This window comes from Lissotriton helveticus, chromosome 3_1, assembly GCF_964261635.1.
Source record: "Lissotriton helveticus chromosome 3_1, aLisHel1.1, whole genome shotgun sequence".
NCBI classification, from domain to species: Eukaryota; Metazoa; Chordata; class Amphibia; order Caudata; family Salamandridae; genus Lissotriton; species Lissotriton helveticus.
The window spans coordinates 2,105,712,388-2,105,730,598 of record NC_136061.1 but is presented as its reverse complement, the minus strand read 5'-3'; the positions used below and the strand labels follow the sequence as shown (position 1 = coordinate 2,105,730,598).

Genomic DNA, 18,211 nt, shown 5'->3' with positions numbered 1-18,211 from the left:
GAAAATAAAGAAACTTTTACCGTATCTCCCCATAGCTACGGGAAAAACACTTATATCCACACTGGTGTTTTCACGCACTGACTACTGCAACGCCCTCTTCCTCAATGCTCAAAAAAAGGTTATTTCCAAACTGCAACTGATACAAAATGCCTCCGCCAGAGTTTTATTGGGCATTCCCAAATACAGCTCTGTTTCTGGATATCTGGACCAATTGCACTGGCTCCCAGTCAGAAGTCGCACGAAGTTCAAGACCCTCTGTATTGTCTATAAGGCAACAAACAATATGGGACCCAAATTCCTGAGAAGTTCTTTTAAGCCTTTGGCAACCCCCAGAACGCTGCGTTCCAATACGGCTCATATGCTTCAGATTCCCAGAACAAGGAAAGTTAACTGGGGAGACAGATGTTTTGCCATAGCAGCAGCAAAACTATGGAACTCCCTTCCCCTCAATATAAAAATTAGCCCATCCTTGATTGTCTTTAGAAAACAGCTAAAGACTTGGCTGTTTTCTCAACGACATGACTTATAGAACACCTCAACCAATGTCTTAAAGTTCTAACTACTGGTTCCAGCCTTTAGCCTTTAGCGCCGAGACACCCAAGGGTAATTGTTGCGCTCTAAAAATTGCAAAAAAAACAGAAAAAAAACAAACAAACAGATGTTTAATGATTTGGACCTGATTTTTCTTTCTCCCATGAATAATACTGGAGATATCTCCCTTTGGTATAGCAATGTTATTAAATTGAATAGGATTGTCACTTTTTGGTCCTCATGGATTAATGCAGATATTTTCTATCTTAAAGATGTGTATTCTAATAATAATTTTATTTTGTTTGAACAGTTACAAACTCGATTTGGTTTACCTCGATCCCATCTTATCAAATACCAATATTTATGTAACTCAATTTTAGATTCTTTTCCTGTTGCTATTTCCTCTAATGTTGATGTTGATTTGGCTCGATACATTTAGACAATTTCCTTTTCTTCCCATGGTGTTTCTCTTTTATATAAAAAGTTATCAGGTACTAATGTTGATACGCTGTCATCCTTCTGGAATAATGAACTATCACTTTCTTTATCCAGTGACGCTTGGAGAGAAATTTGGTGTAATGGTATATCTGGATGGCTCCCTGTTTCTCTCTTTCAAACTAACTCTTATATTTTACTTAATAGACTGTGGAACCCTTTTCGTTTATTTCATGCTAACCTTATCCCTTCTCCTGACTGTTGGCATTGTACAATTGAATCGGGTACGCTGCAACATATGTTATTTGATTGCCCTTCTATTTTCAAATTTTGGTCTGAAGTTTGGGCTGTTATATCTAAGATTTTTAATATTCAAGAAGATATTTCTTATAAAATGTTGATTTGTAAATCGCATATCCTATCACATGATTTAAATGTTTTAGAATGTAAACTTTTTAATTTTCTTATTTCAGCAGCTCTGAAATCCATTACCTATTGTTGGAAAGACTGTTCTTTATCTGTTCATGCATGGTGGTCCTGGGTTCTTTTTACAAGAAGAGGTGCTCAACTATCGTTGAAGGGGCTTGTTCATAATTCGCTTTCTATTCAATCATTTTGGTTACCTGTTGATTTATATTTAGATTTGAAGTAAGGTATACCTTTTTGTCTTCTAGTGCTGGCATTTATAAGGCCCATAATGGTTATTTTCTCTTTACCACAGTAGCTCCTTTCACTTTTTTCTTATTCTAATCATTTGTATTTTCCCTTCCCTTTCCCTTTTTAATTTCCTTTTCATTACGATTTCTCATTACCTTTTGCACTCTTATAATGTAATGTTTGTTAACTTTTTTTATAATATATTAGGTATTTTCGCTATTTTGTACTATTTTTTGTATTGTCTTTCTGTTTCACTAGCATTTAAAATTCAATAAAATATTTTGAACAGGAGCTAAGAATGTTTTTTTAGGAGTCATTATCTGGAACGTTGGTAATCTGGTGATAAATTAGAAAACTGGTGGGGTTGCTGTTCCATGGGTGGCAATCAGGTACGCGTTCCTGTAGCTCTGACTGTATTAAAAATAACTTCAGTTGTTACATCAATACATTTTTGTTTCGTCATTAATGACGTTGGTAATTCCATCACTGTTTATCAGCTGAAGCCAAATCATGGACTCTGCTCAAATGCAGACCTGAACCTAACAAATACAATTAATATTTATTTGTAGCACTTAAGTGTTCTTCTAGTTTTTCCAAGCATTCTGTAGTACATTAGGTGTCTCCTGCCATTTACCTCCAAATCAGAGAGCAAGCCACTTCGTGTGACTATGTCTTCAGAACTGTCTGTGCATTCACTGTCAACGTCACTGCAAGAATCGTCCTCGTCGCTGAAAGCCAAGCTCTGGGGCATGGAAACACCGCTGTCCAGGTATCTGTCCGCCCAATCCGCTACATCCGAGAATTTCCCGTAATCAGACTCCACTATGTAACTATAGAAAGTTAAAGGATAAATAAGAGTCATTATAGTCCAATTCTTTCTATTGACTGAAGTGCTCCAGCTTGTTGATGATCCTACAAAACCCGGTCCCTTCAGCGCTGCTCAATCCTACCTGCTGTGTGTGATCACGGGTATCGTATTGGGGCTGGATCGGTCTGCTAGACTGAGACGGCCTGGGGAAGAGAACTAAGAGAAAATTGCAAGTTACATACAGTTTCATAATTATGCAGAGAAACAGATAACACATCCACCAAAAATTTGCTTTTTTTCAATTAGATAAGACTAGATTCTGGATCAGGTATGTGCATGGATTCCAAGTATGGTAGTAAATGTGTTTGCAGATTCAGAAAGCAACTCTTCCACACTAGAGATAATCACAATATTGTTCATGAACCAAAGTATCCTGAGATTATTTTGCTGACCACTCACCAGGTTACTTTCACAAACTATTTTCAGTCAGTTCTTGCCCGCTAGAGTTGGCATTTTATCTTTTCCACCAAAGTGCAGTGGAGTTTGTAATCCTAGTCTTTTCCTCATCCATTCTTGCCCACTTCTGAATTGCAGCTAGGTTCCCAACAGTCACTTACCCCTTTCCGTTCTTTTTCGGCGCTCGTCACAAGAGCAGTCCTGAGGCTGTCATTGTTGTCATAAAGTGACTTGTTGGCTGCCCTGCAAACACAATGAGCAAGGTTAGTGTTAATTTTATATCTCAATGGTCTCTCATACTAAATTATCAGACTCGTTAGACAAGCATTGATTGAGATGTGTCCCACCATCTGTGGGCCACCAAGGCAAGGTGGGTGGAACCAATCCCAGCTCGCTTTTCATACTAACATAACCAGCAGTTCCTATTACGGTGAAGATGTTGGCCTACCCAAATCATCTAAAGCAAACTGTGTTAAACAACCGGAGATGATCAAACAAAAAGCAAACTATGAAATAAGTACATTAAGGGTTAACAGATTATGTGAGATCATGGGACAAGAGATTGCTAATCCTGTAATTTAATTAACGAAACATATTAAGGTGTGCAAACCTAACCAGTTCATTTCAAATGAACTAAGCCTACAGAAACAGTGATTTGATAAATGGAAGCCCAGGACTGGAAAAGATTTCCCAATGACACTGTCATTTGGAGACTAGCGGTATGTGGCAGGGAGGCAGGAGGCATGCTGTCCAGAAAGCCATAAAAACAGAAGTTAAATACGATCACCAGTCCGTAGTAACTCCTCAGTCACAAAGCACTTGACAATTGTAGAATCCAGAGGTAATGAAAAACCAGAGTTCTGGTGGTATGGGAGTATTATATTAATATGGAGTATGGTAGCTGTAAGAGCCCATATCTATTGTTAATCAGTCACTTCCGGAAGATGTGACGAGAGAAGGAAGCAAACCCTGTAGTAAACTGTGTGTGGTGAAATACTCAGGCCCCTAATGCTCTAATGAGCAAGCTGAATCTGAAATTTAGTTTGCATAGTTAGACCAGGTTCAGTAGTTTCATGAACACAATCAACATAATATTGCACAAGGAACCACCAAAAGAATGTGTACTTTGATTCGGTATAGAATTGAAATTGGATCTATAACTGAGATGCCATACTCTTTTTTTTTTTTTTGAAATCCATATATTACATGAATTAGCATCTTAATATTCATACATCCAAATGTCAAAATTCATACTTCAAAATTCATCAATATCATCGAATTTTCAGGAATTAAAATTTAGCAAAGTCACTTAATAAAGAATTCATTAAGCTTATAAATCAGAAACAGCATTTCAAGTCTAATAGCTTAAAATGCCTATTTCCCTAAAATGTAATCATTTGCCCCCTAGTCCCATCAATTTTCAACATATTCTCAGAACTTTCGTTCCTTAAAACATAAACCCAGTAAAAGTATGTATCAAAAGTATAACATGATCCTAAATAGTTCACTTGAAACCCAAGAACCCCTTATAGGCAAAGTATAGTGCTACTGCCTTTTTCCTAAAAATCCACCAATTCTGTCGAGTTAAGCATCCCCATTAAAAACTGCCCATCCTTTCGTATGGCATATGCTCGTTCACTTTTTTTGACCTGTTCCATTTTCCAGATCCATTCATATTTTTATGGTATTAGATCTGATCGCCAAATTTGAAGTAAAAGTGACCTGGCAACTGCCATTCCAATATAAAGAAGTTTAATCGTTTTGTCAGGTAGGCTGACATCTGGGTCATAACCAAGAACTATCAGCAAGACATTGAGACCACTTGCTAATATACGTTCTGATGTTAAATAATCAAAAATGTCAATCCAAAATTTCTGGATCAGGAGACACTGTGAAATTATGTGTGTCTAATTGGCACCGAAAACACTGCCCTTATTGATTTGGATAGGCCTTAGCTATAAAGCTCGGAGTTCTGAGATGCCATACTCAATATAAAGTTCTGATCCTTTATGTAGAATAGAAATCAGACTATCTACTTGGTACAGATATATAATTCAGATCCTACCTTCTAGAATCCAGTCCCTACAATAATTAGATAATTTGCTGATCAAATGCGACTATCAATAAGAGCCAATTGATGGCTTGTTCGGCAGTAAATTTATTAAATTATCGAGTGCTGAAATTAGACCATAAAAAATGGAGTTAAAGTTAAGTGGTTTCTAAACTGGTGATCAATAGATGAAGGTCACCAATACTCGAATATTTGATGAACCCCCTACTGCTCACAAACACAACAAGTTATAATGGACATCACCAGTCTCACAATTATTAGAACCAATTATTAGAAAAGAATGTGCAACAATTAAGTGTTCAGTTTTTCTTTACCAAACAAGTGCATTTTTAGATCAAGAATAGATGCAAATCTATTTCCAAGACTAATGATGCCGAGGGGTGAACGCAGCATATGAGCAAGAAGTGATGGTCTGTCTACCTACACAATACGGAGGACAACTTGACCAAAGAGGGACTCTGCCCTGGAACATGTATAGAAGGATTAATGTTGAACAAAGTCAGAACAAGTCCAGAAGCCGCTGTCCTCTGAATGTCGCCAGTAGCAATATCATGTCTGCAATGAGACAGACCTATCTGCGAGTGCAAGGAATAAATGTTGATGCTTTCAGATCAGAAACCACCTGAGATCATATCACCGGACTACGCATGAGACCAAGATCGGGCAGTGGAACATAACCATTTCAAGCATGAATAAACTGGAAAACGAATGATAAGTAGAATGTAGGGCATAATTATTGTGAATATTGTGCTTTACACAAGGTCTCTTGAGCGGACTTGACTGTAGCATGGGAAAGATGGTGCAGGCCATTGCCGCGCCATAAATGTGCTATTCTCAGATGCGTACTATGGCAAGATACTGTAATTACAGAGACAGACGAGGTCTGAAGCAAATTAATGAGCCATTCCAAAGTTACAAATATAAAAAGAAAGATGGGGATATTGGTCAATTTGTAGGACAATTTGGTTGTCGTCAGCATATGCCATATCCAGGGTGGGACTAGCCTATAGGGCAATCAGGCAGTGCCCGATGGGCTGGTATAACAGATTTGTGTCTGGGACAGTTTTTTGCAGTTGTGTTTTATGGCCTTGTGAGCCGCTTTTTACTGTTAATTTCCCTGATATTACCACAAACACTACCTGCAGCGAACACAAATGAATGCAGTTACACATTCCTTGCAAAATACCCATACAGCGTGCCTTTACAATCTCAATACTGGCTTGACTTGCGAATATGGGTCACTTTTTTAGCTACCTCATTCCGTAATGAGGGCCACTTTTATTTTAGTGTACAGGCCGGTTTTTCATCCCAGTACGGCCCTCGCCATCACATACAGCCAGAAAAACACATATAGGGGCTCATTATGATGGAGGATTTTCCGCATCCTCCGGGCCGGCGGAAGCCACCGCCGGCCCGGAGGATGCGGAAAGTCCTCTGCGGACCCACCAGAGACCCACCGCCACATTAGGATGGCTGGTGGGTCCTGGTTTAGGTCCGCTGCTTTTCCGCCGCGGTTGGCTTACAACCGCGGCGGAAAAGGCCTGATATGGTGGCGGTGTCTCTCAGACACCGTCCACCATATTAGGATGTCTGTATTTTAATGCCTTTACACGGCGGCATGTCCGCCGTGCAAAGGCATACGGATTCTTGTTTGGGGGCCCGTTGCGGGCCCCCAGGGGTGAAGAGGGGGTGGGGGGTACACATGGGGGGTACCTATGGTACCCCCCTGCATTTGCGTGCACAGAGCGGCAGGCACCGCGCGGTGCCTGCCACTTTGTGCATGCAAATGCAATGCGTGCATTTTTAACATTGCTGCGGGTGCAGCTTGAAGCCGCACCCGCCGCAATGTTAAAAATAGAGGATGTGACCGCCAGGGTGGCGGTCACATCCTAATTGCACAGGAGGGAACTCCGCAGGACATGCGGAGGTTCCCTCCTCCTCTATGGTCGCGGACGGACTCCAGTCCGTCCGCGATCATAATGTGCCCTTAAGTTCCACTAGCGTGGCAGCATAAATATTTAAAATGGTCAGACTTAAAGAATCTTGCGGGACCCTGCAGTAATGCAAGCATTGCATTTTTGTCTCTGTACCTCCTATTATGCTTCAAACAGTTAAACTGGTCATTCACTGTGATCTAGGGTACTTCCAAGTCGAGGCTGAGATCAGAGCACACAGATATTGGGAGAAAATGTTTGAAAATCTTTACTCTCATTTAGTTTAGTTTGATTTGCTTACAAAAGGCCGAGAGACCACAAGCAAAGACCTTGAGGCCATTTAAAAAAAAAACTTCAATTTTCCAGTATGTGATGTATACTACTGAACATCCGACTGCTTAGAGAATTGACAGGTACTTAAGGTGCTTACTGCAGACTGAAAAGGACTTCGTAACCTCCTCATTTTAGTCTTCGACTAAACAGGCTGCAAAGCAAGGACATGAACCTTTGTTTACTGTGGATTTCTGGAACCCACTGGTGCGGACTTCAAGTGTCACCTGAATTGTCTATCAATTGAAAGTTTGTTTTAGGCTACATCAATGTCACCTCTTGCTGGCTGATACAGAAAATCGTTGTGGTGCCTCTCAACCGTGATCAACTCTTTTATGTACTAAGTTCAGGAAGGCCTGTGGCTAGAAGGACCGCCATGACCTTAAACACTGACACACAATGTTATCAGATCCTATGATCAAAGGCTCAAGAAATGCAGAACTTAACAGCAATTGCTCGTTACATGAGCAACAAGCACTTTGAGATGGTAGCATAAAGAGACATGTGGATTTAATAGGTAGTGGAGGTTCAGCCATAACGGTACAGACAATTTATAAGCTTTATTTATAGACACAGAATAGATGTAAACCTATGGTAAGAGTGTTGTTAAATTACTACGCTTCTTGTAATTTGAGGTGCTCCTTGAGAGCAATCTTGAATGCGGTAAACAGAGGGCTACAGCATATTTCAGGAGGAAGAGAGTTCCATTGCCGGGGCCCATTAGAAGATCCTAAATCTCGATGCCATTCAGTGGAGTTTAGGTGTGATCAGGAGATAAGTTCCAAGTTGGAGTGTGTCAGCTCAGGATGAAGAGAGGTAGTTTGAGGAGAGGCCATTTAGGAGTTTGAAAAGTTAGATCAATAGCTCTGTAGTTTGCTGCCAATCAGCTGACATGGAGTCAGTGCACTGAGGAAGAAGAGAGGGCAGGTCCCATGTGCCAAGGTTAAGGATCTAACCGCCTGGAACAAGTGTGTATAGTGAGACTCATGGTCAGGCTGTTTGTGTACTCTGGATTTAAAAAAACAAGCAAGAATATACGTTTCTTGGCTGCGAGGGAGGAAATGTATTTTCAGCCTGTCTGAATGTCCAATTGAAAATCGAACTCCTGTGGGTGTGTTTATTAATGCTTTCATGTTCCTGGGGTGTGACAGTTATACAACAAGGTTTGAGGTTAGGCTGTTGAATGCAGCAGAAAAGTAGCTAATTTCCATGTTGGATGGGTACAGCATAAAAGATCAGGCAGCCATCTTGTGGTGTGGAGCGGTAGATGTTCAATGTGCAATCCAGGTGAAGTTAACAATTTTAGTACACACACGAGACTAACAAGGCCAGCAGTGGTACTGCTGCTTCACATGACAGTTTTATCTAGTGTGCACTGACATTATATAGTACTGCATTGCCTGCCCACAGGTGTTATACTGGTCTACATGACAGATCTGTTTCAGAGCAGTGATGTAGAAGATTTTGAAAATATCCAGTGCTGAGCTTACATGACGTCATGAGTCGAATGTCTTGTTAAGGTGAAGAGAAGGAGAACGAGGGGAGCAGGAATTGGAGATGAGCATCTAAAGGGATAGAAGCTCAGGTGTAACACAATCCGTGAGCCATTGTACAGATAGCCCATGAGGTAAGCTGTAATTTCGAGTAAGACGAGGGCCACTTTTGGACTGTCCTAGTTTTTATTTTTTGTCTACATTTTGGTCAACAACCTTTCCCTCTGCTTGGCTCTGGGAACGCATATTTTTTAATTAAACATTTACTTTCTTCCTGCACTTCTCCAGTATTTGCTTTATTGCAACTTGATATCAATCTAAATTCTGTGAATTCTCTGAAGCGGATGAATTCTTATATTCTCTTAACCCGACAGCGCCAGGACAATTTTTCTATAAATATAACTGTCTTTATGGAGTATGTTCGCCCTCCTCCAATACGTCCGCATAAGTGTGGCATAAATCCACATCTCCCTTCCATGGGTGGTTATCCTTGCTCAGATAAAAATGGTGGAGGGGGCTGTATACTAGACACTGTGAATAAACATCAAACACGCTCCAAATAGTCAAGATCTAAATGGCAAAGCAAACAGGATGCACAGTTCAATGTTTTTTTCTTTAAACCAAACCTTGCAGCATGCACAGTAATGCATGAATGTCTGTACCGCACATGTATACGCACAGCCTTGTCTATGTTACAGCAGCATGCACACGTATCAGCGCTTGCTTCACGTGTGCTTGGTCTTTGTCAGCTTGGCATCAGGTTGCAATATCAGCTTTTATGTGGCTTGTGCCCTAGCTCGTGCCTTGTATGTCACAAGGCCTGAGCAGCTGTAGTACTTGCTCCTCGCCAGCACTCTTACAACGCGCGCCACACACATGCAACTCTCACCGGCTACATGTGACTAGGGCTCTGCCTCATGCCCAGCCTATCTAGTAGTCCTTTGAAACTCTCTCCTGCCAGCATGCATCTGCCAGCATGCATCTACAATGTGGTGTGATCTCCCTCCTTCGCGCGACTCCAATGCCCTCCTATAACTCCTATATGTTGTGTTCTTTCTTCTTTACAATGAAGCCTGTGCATACAATGAGTGGTCACAAGTGTTTCATGAAGTTACATTTAGAAAAAGATTGACAATGTACATGAATTTTGTGGGCCAAGTTGGCTTGCTCGTGTCAGTTGCTCAACTACACTTCAAATAAACAAAAGGATATTACACCCAAAGAAATGGAGTGGACAATAGTTTATTTTACCTGCGCTGTTCACCATCTTGAACTAAAGCTATGCTGAATTGCATTTGCATTGCAGGTTTGGCAAAGTGGAGGAACAAAGTTAGAGCCATGTAAATGTATTGATTGTTCCCAAGCGGAAATGCAAACTTATTGTTACTACCACCGAAGTTACCAGCCTTTGTTTCTAGGTTTGCTTGCCTTAGACCATTGGTGAGAGACAGCGAGACCCTCTGGTTCCTGTAACAGTGTCAAGGGGAAATAAGAAATTAGAAGGTTTGCATCTGACACTTGCGCAATAGAGGTGACAAAGGACTTAGATGCTGCGCAATAGAGGTGACAAAGGACTTAGATGCTGGTATCAATAGAATGGTGGAGGCTGAAGGACCCCTGGGGCCTGTAAACAATGTATAAAGCTGGGGAATGGGAGAAAGCTTTGGGTATCATTAGCATAGAGATGGCATGAACAAAATCAAAACAGCAATCATTTCATTAAGAGATGAGCAGTAGAAGGAGACGAGGAGAGGTCCCACGACTGAGCCGTGTGGGTCAATTACTGGCAGTGGCAGCCTGGATGGTGTGGAAATTGAAGAAAGATGAGAAACTGAGGAAGAACGATCCTAGGGGCAGGATTAAACTCAATTTAATGACATGACTAGGAAGATTTGCAAGGTGGAACAGTCAGGAAAAGTGACAACTGTATCCAATGCAGCACAGAGAACAAGATGTATGAGAAGAGTGGGGAAGGAATTGAATGAATGAGAATTGAGAATGAAGATGCATAAATGTAGGAGGACAGTTACTGTCAAAATTAGAGTACACAAACCAGATGGAAGGGGGCGAAGCAGGCTGTGAGAGTCGATAACTATGATTCCCCCAGAATACTTCATAAAACGGGATTAGCAATTTAAAAACAAGGTGGCTAGGTTCCTGTGTGTGTGACAAAGCAAGTGCATAACTGAGTTGACAAATTAAGTTGACAAACTGAGTAGTCTATTTCAGTAAAGAGTCCTGTCCATATATATTGAATAGTAATAGTTTGTCATACATCTCTAAAACAGTTCTTGTTCTATCCCCCCACTATCCTTCTCAATCCAAATAACTGACTAACATATCCACCACGCAAATTACTTTCATATTTCACTATAATAATACCACTAATATTTTATGGGTTCCAGAGTAGCGTGCTACTCGCTGAAAAAGTGCTTTGGCGTTACGTCAGGGGTAGTAAGCGCTATATAAATGCAATTACAATACAATTGCAATATTGGTTGAACAATAAGAAAATCTATTAGCTAACATTTGGTATGGCAAAGTACTCCAATAGACTAGAATGTTGAGCATCAGAGCTCAACATTCAATAATTGCATATTACCTAATGGAAATAAGGATTGAATGTTAAATCACCAATCATCAATTCCCGAGGAGAAATAGAAAGTAAATGGAAACATAAAGAAAAGGAAAAGATATGATAGTAAGGGTCTGTATGGGGGACAGCTTATGATTTTATTAGCTTTTTCTCTCCTATTGTGAGCCTCAGCAGGGGAGGGGCCACCACAGACCAGAGACCTTAATGTTCTTCTACTTAAGAAATACAATAGGGACCCCAGAAAACTAATTTAACACAAATTAAGTAGAGCATTTCAGGCTGGCTTCAAAAAAGCCAGCCATAGCACATGAACGAGGAGCATTTTAGATGCACTTTACACATCCTATAATTCCCACAATACCCACAAAACACCAAGACACAAGATTGTGACTCTCAGCAGTCTTTCACGTGCTATTCTGAAATCTCATAACACATTATTGAGAAGGTAAAGCTCTTTGAGATGGAATCACCAGATATCTATGCAGGATCTCTTGATCTAGTAGTTAACTTAAAGAAAATGAAGGAGTACTTTAGATTATGATGGTGCTCAAGAGCTGAATGATGCCATGTAAAATCTTCCATTCGTATGGGCAAGGCTGCTGTCTAGGGTTTTTACTCATGAAATCACCTGCAAGGGCATGCACTTGCCCGAGATCACAGAATAGATTTATTAAAAAGAAATTTCCGAATTTTGACTACTTGGTTGAAGTGAATCGATTCTTATTTATGAGTCAAATAAAGTGAGATAGGCTTGCCATCTTGAAATAACTTCGGTATTGAAATAGAGGAAATGGGTTACACACTATGATAAATATTCCTGGTTTTTGGATAGAGGGGCCATTGAGAGAATACTATAGGCTTCATAGATTGACACATGTGGAATTTTGAGGATGCTGCCTGCACTGGATGGGAGCAGCAATGGGTATCTGCTCCCAGTGATATGAAAGAGAAATATGTACATTGCTGTAGAAAAGTGAAAAATGTTGATAATATATGATCCAGGAGAGGGGGGTGTTTGCCAGCAGGAGTCCTGCATTCTTATAAACCTGAATAGACTCTGCATGGATTATGTTACAAATATTTCTGAAATTGAGGTGTAAGTTTCGTAGCCAGCCTTGCTTTGTAAGACCTAAAAGAGATAAAGGTGACCCAAAGACACATGACCAGGAGTTCCAGATTGCAAGGGCACAAAAATATCACGGCTGCTGCTAAAATATAAACATTAAACTCAGAGAAATCAAGGAAGGCATTTTAAACAATGTGATAAAGTCTGAACACATAAGTCAGATTTGTCTGTACACACTTAGCAGAGCAGGCCAATACCACATCATAGGAGAATATCAGAGTGTAAGCTGAAAGACAAGTAAGTGCAAGTGTTACTCTTAGAAATGGATAAGCAAACCTTCTTCTTTGGGAGAAGCACAAGATGTAAAATGCTCATCTCATGATAGGTCAGCAAAGCTTCCAGAGAATGATGACGAAAACTGCCTTGAAGAGCAGCAGCAGCACATGCTTTATCTTTTTTTCTTTATTTTGTTTAGAATAGTCTCAGTTGTTCTACTTTCTGTCCGGGTAAGGACAAGCAAACTATCACTAACTATGCTAATGCCTTTCATCTGCTGTTCCCAGTTACTTCATTTGGAAGACTTCAAATGATTTAAAAACCAGACCTTTGTTTGACCACGGTTCTGGTGTGAGCAGGAAACTTTGTCTCTCTGGGCCCTCACCACATTTAGAAAAGAATTTGGAAATTTAATTCCTGCATATGTTCCACTGCTTTTACTCTTGTTTTTTAATCCGGTGGTGTGATAGCCCTAGAGCCCAGATGCCAGTTGGCGAATGTGTGCTTTGCTAGTATCCAACTCGTCTCAACTCCATGGGTGAAATAGGGGAAAGCTGGGGAGTTCAGTCACAGAAGTATGTAAAACATTCTCAAACTTGAGGAATTCTATTAATGACAATAGTTCGAAAGATTTCCTACACTCAAGGGTAGGGACCATGGCTGAGGGCTGAAGAGACTATGGCCCTGCACATTCAACATCTCACAAGAAGTTACCAGTGCAAGCATCAGGAGGACCACCCATGTCCCAAATTTTAAGAGAAAGTAATTATTATCTCACTACATGTTCGTTTTACAAGGAAAATAACATCATTTGGATATGCGTTGGATTAGGACGACAGCCTAAACAACTGCAGTTTATGTGCACAAATAATAAACTAATACAAAACTATAGAAGTGAAGGCTGTAAAAGTTATGATTTCTACCAGCTACAATATAAATTCCTACCAGTCTCCTCAACAATACTTAAAGTTCATGGATTATCAAAACTTTCCTGAATGATAAGTCCTCCTTGCTCCGCAGGGGATGCAAGGACGTGTCTTGCACTCCTGACAAGAGTGGGAGAGCGGTGGCTGAATCTCCAGCTCAAGAAGTGATACAGGCCACGACGGAACTGCAGTGTTCTGAATCAGACTAATTCTACAGCAGGTCAGTGCAAGGAAATCACCTGTACTCCCAAGGGCACCAGGTGCCTGGATCTCTGTAAAAGCATAGATAGGTCCCCACTGCCAGGAAAGGTGGGGCAATACAGTAAAAGCTGGCACCGCAAATCTGTACATCAGACAGCATTTTAAAACTGGAAGGAACATTATTTTGATATCTTATGTCTGGTGTTTGTCTAGTACCTGAAACTCCTGAAGGGTAGGGAAAGATAAGTATGGAACCCCCCTCCCAACGTAGGTGTGGAACTCTTGATGATAACAACAGAGAAGATGCAACACTTTGGCTTATTTCGTATGTAGGAAAGTGCAGTTAATGTATGCTCACACCCCACAGCTTTTGCCCCAATGCTGATGGTTATGACTCTGAACGTGCACGGAAGCCTGCTTACCAGGCCCCAATGCCTGTGCTCTCTCCCTAAATAAAATGTATGTAAAGTGGCAGCCCCAATTGGCAAGGACTTTAACCCCCTCATAGGTCCCTAGTAAGTGGTACCAGTGGTACCAAGGGAATGGGAGTTAAAGGGGTCAGCAGGGCCTGAAACACTGATTGTGCCATCCTGAGTGACCAAAGTAAACAGACGACAGCAGTCCTGCCATTGCAGACTGCATGGCACTGTAAACTGCTCAAACTCGACTTCACCCTCACCATGAGTAGCAAGGTCACAGCACTATTTTTAATGAATGTCTGTCATCTCCAAGGTAGGCATCCTGAGCCTAGTAGGAAGAGTGCATTATATTAAAGGTGTGAACATATAAGTGCAAGCTTATATATCCCTATAGTAGCCTCTTTCCAGTAAGGGCTACTATTAGTGTTCGGGGGCCATAGTATTATATGGGCTGGCATCCGGGCACCCCGAGGTTGCCAAGTCCATTATGGACCTTCTGAAAAGGGTCATGTTTAGTATCAAACAACTTGTCTCATCAAACCTGACATATATCAAATTTAATGTGACATGCACGACTACCTTATAAGGTTGCCCACCTGGTTGCCCCAGCATTTCCTGTTCCCTGGCTGACAGCCTGCAGCTGCTGCCACCAAGATAGGAATCTGACCCTCTGCCAGGAGCTGTGAACACTCCCAGGAGTCAGAAACAAAGACATGCCCAGGAAGGAAGTGGCACTTTCCTCCCTTACAGGCTGGGTAGTGCAGTGGCGCATCAAGGCGGTGAGCTTCAAAGCTCACACCTCCTCTGATATGCATCCAGGGTGCCTCCCAAAGAAGGAAACAGCCAACCACTTGCCCCAGGCACCTTTGGTTCAGGGCAGGTAGTATAATTATGTAGTCAGGAGGTGCACACACCCAGAAGGCTAGCCACACCCCCTAGGGTAAGACACCTGGTCTGAACAGCCAAGGAAGGGGTCTGCCATTTTTTAAAGTACCAGAATAGAGGGTTCGAGTAGCAAAAGTGGCACTCCCTACCCCCAGATGTGGTCACCTCAGCAGTGGATTAGCCACTGGGACTAGTGGCCAATTGGCTACTTGCACCCGCACCCCTAACACCCTTAAATCTCGGATTTTCCAGGCACCCCTGGCATCAGAACATCAGATCTGATTCAACTGCAACCAAGGACAAAAAAGAAATCAAAGTCTGCGACTTCAGGGACTGCACAAAACAAAGATGCAATACTCTGCACCTGGGGCCACCACCCTGCAACTGCATGACTGCAACTCATTCCGGACCAGAGACTTGTTCCTCGTGAACCGTGGGTCAAAGGCAACTTCAGAGCTCCCACTAGTCCCCTGCAGCCTGCGGCACTAGGTCACTGCAGCACGCAGGCAAAGCATGCTCCTGGAACCAACGAATCACTGGCCACAGGGCCCACCAAGGAAATGCCCTTAAGTTAATGGACCAGTGTATTGTGGGAAATGTAGTCCTGACCTGCAGCAAGTTTCAGGTGGCTACCATTTTTCCCCGGACTGCAGGACGTCGAAGTAACTCCATGCTGAGTTTGCCGCTGCCAAGGCTTGCGGATGGCCAGTCCGGCTACTACTACCTTTGTTCGACACTGTGCCTCGAGGCAATCCCACAGCATCTTCAACTCACCATCTCATTGTCCCCGATGTCGAGATTTTGCATCCGTTTCCTCACCAGCACCATCTAAGTGGTGAAACAAGTGCTCACACTTCAGCACCAGGGACAGCCAGGACAACTCTGCACCCGGACTTTAAGAGCCAGGTAAAATTCAACTAACTGTCATAGCCTGGTCCTGGAACACACATCACCTTAACCCACAGTGGGTTCCATTCAACTCGACCTGGAAGTCACTAGTGCTTTTTTCCATTGACAGCAACTTTAAAGTTTTGCAGTAGTGAAATGCACAGATTTATTTTTGTTTTAAAATCTATAACTCAATTTATACTCACCAGATTATCTTCATTTGGTATCTAAATTTATACAAATATCTGCTTTATTTTTTATAAATTAGTGTTGGATTTCTTTCTAGTCATGTCAATTATTTATTGTATATGTTGATACTCCGAAATGCTTACCATATGTTCCTCTAGTAAAGCCGGACTACTCTGCGCCACACTACCAGGACTGAGCTAGGGATTTATTAGTGTGAATTCAAAGGACCAATTTTGGGATATTGTGAGAGTACCGCATACTGAAGCCTAACCAGCTTTACTGCATAATACTTCACTTTCCCACACTAAATAAGATCACCTTCAAGGTATTTTTATGGTTCTCCCTATACATGCCGGCACATCAGAGACGGATGAGTGGGTAACTCGGAGACCTACTAAGTTTCAAAAAGAAACATGTGAAAGTGTTCAAAAGTGTTCCAAACCTGTGACCAAGTAAAGTAAAAAAAGTTCTAATCATCACTGTTATTACCATTCCCCATCCTTGTTAATTCTCTCGGCCTTCACCTTGCTGGACTGCAATAATGACTCTTCTTCAGTAGACATATCCCACATTGACCATAAAGTTTTGATCCACAGACGTGAACAAAGGACTTTTGAAGCATACTACTTAATTGGGGGAAGGGAGGAGGGAGAAGGACATCTAGTTTTGAAGGTTTAGCTTTCTTTATTTATTAGGAGGCTTGACTAAAAATATATTCCATATCCTCAAGATGAAACGGTCTTACTCAAGTGACCAGTTTTCTGGTGCAACTCTCAATACACCATCACACAAACTCTATGAACATAGAGATAATCGAAATTGGCGGCTTCCTTTGAACTATTAGTTCTCAACAACTTTTTATATTGTGAGTTTCTCAAAGGTATTGTATAACTAGCTAGGTCAGGAGGTACTCAAACATATAGATGTAATACTCACATTTATACTTTCAATAACTATCATCATTGGGGGCTGTTCATGACCATTAAATACACAGGTAACAAAAGTTTACAAAGTTTATACGTACTGCAGTATTTCAATTTGGCTGCTGTAGCCCCTGCTCTCATCTGTCGCCAGCCTCATCATCTCCTTCTCCCTAAGGAAAAATAGAAACAGCTATAAACACTTCCAAACTCTGAGACACAAAATTCAGTTTGTAGGCGAAAAAGAACAGGGATCGCTCTTTCTCAACAATTACATGAACATGAAAGAGAGGATGCCAAACAGCTGGTACAGGTGCACTCTCACATTAGCCCAACAGAGAGAAGGGAAAATCTTTATTTTAAAACACCTAAGAATGGTAAACACAAATAAGTAGAGGTACCTTTCATGGTGGATCTGCTGGTCTGTGTAGTCGTTTTTCAGCTTATCCAGCTCTGTCTGGAGCAATGATACGTTGGTTTGGGTCTCTAGCAGTTTTCGTCTTAGTTGTTCATTTTCCTGGGAAAGAAAATAATGTAGAAACAGGTTTCTTCAAAGCAATATCCCATTACATTTTTTTTTAAATCACAATACTTAGACAAGTCTATTCACTACATAAATCGGATTAGTAGCTTAATGTCGGGACAACATTCAAGACGCCCACTAATGGGCGCACTAATCTGCCCTATAAATAGGAATCTTTCTCAGTCCCAGGATATGAAGATTGGTTTCCTGAAGACCAAGGAGCATTGATATGACCATGTATGTGCCTGCAAGGAGTCGTCCAATATCCAGTCAACTCACAGACTTGTTACTATCCATTACTGAATATCTGAACTCTTGAAATTGGCCCCACAGCGGTACTGTTGGAAGAACATATGTAAATGTAAATGTAAATGTAAATGTACAGGAATTTATATAGCGCAAATCACCGAGCGGTTTCTAAGCGCTTGCTTAGGGAACCCGTCCTGGTATTCCCCTGTGAGATAACCCCGGCAGGGTATCCGCAAGGTGAAAGCCAGGCATCCCGCCGCGAGGGGCCGCTGTGGAGATTAAGCAAGCTATTGCCCAGAGTCGCAGAGTGTGAACCCGTGAATTGAGTAGGCACTGGAGCGAGAATTGTCACGTCCAT

General features: G+C 41.6%; 1 protein-coding gene across 1 annotated transcript in view; it reads right to left on the bottom strand.

Moving 5' to 3' along the window:
* LOC144824148 (ras and EF-hand domain-containing protein-like) overlaps positions 1–18,211 on the bottom strand; it is a 304,543-nt gene that overhangs the window by 100,799 nt on the left and 185,533 nt on the right. Inside the window, exons 6-10 of the mRNA XM_078683278.1 lie at positions 17,483–17,598; positions 17,186–17,254; positions 3,049–3,130; positions 2,574–2,647; positions 2,258–2,453 (exon numbers count right to left, since the gene is read on the bottom strand). Coding sequence (XP_078539404.1) covers positions 2,258–2,453; positions 2,574–2,647; positions 3,049–3,130; positions 17,186–17,254; positions 17,483–17,598 — 537 coding nt within the window. The remainder of the gene's footprint in view (positions 1–2,257; positions 2,454–2,573; positions 2,648–3,048; positions 3,131–17,185; positions 17,255–17,482; positions 17,599–18,211) is intronic.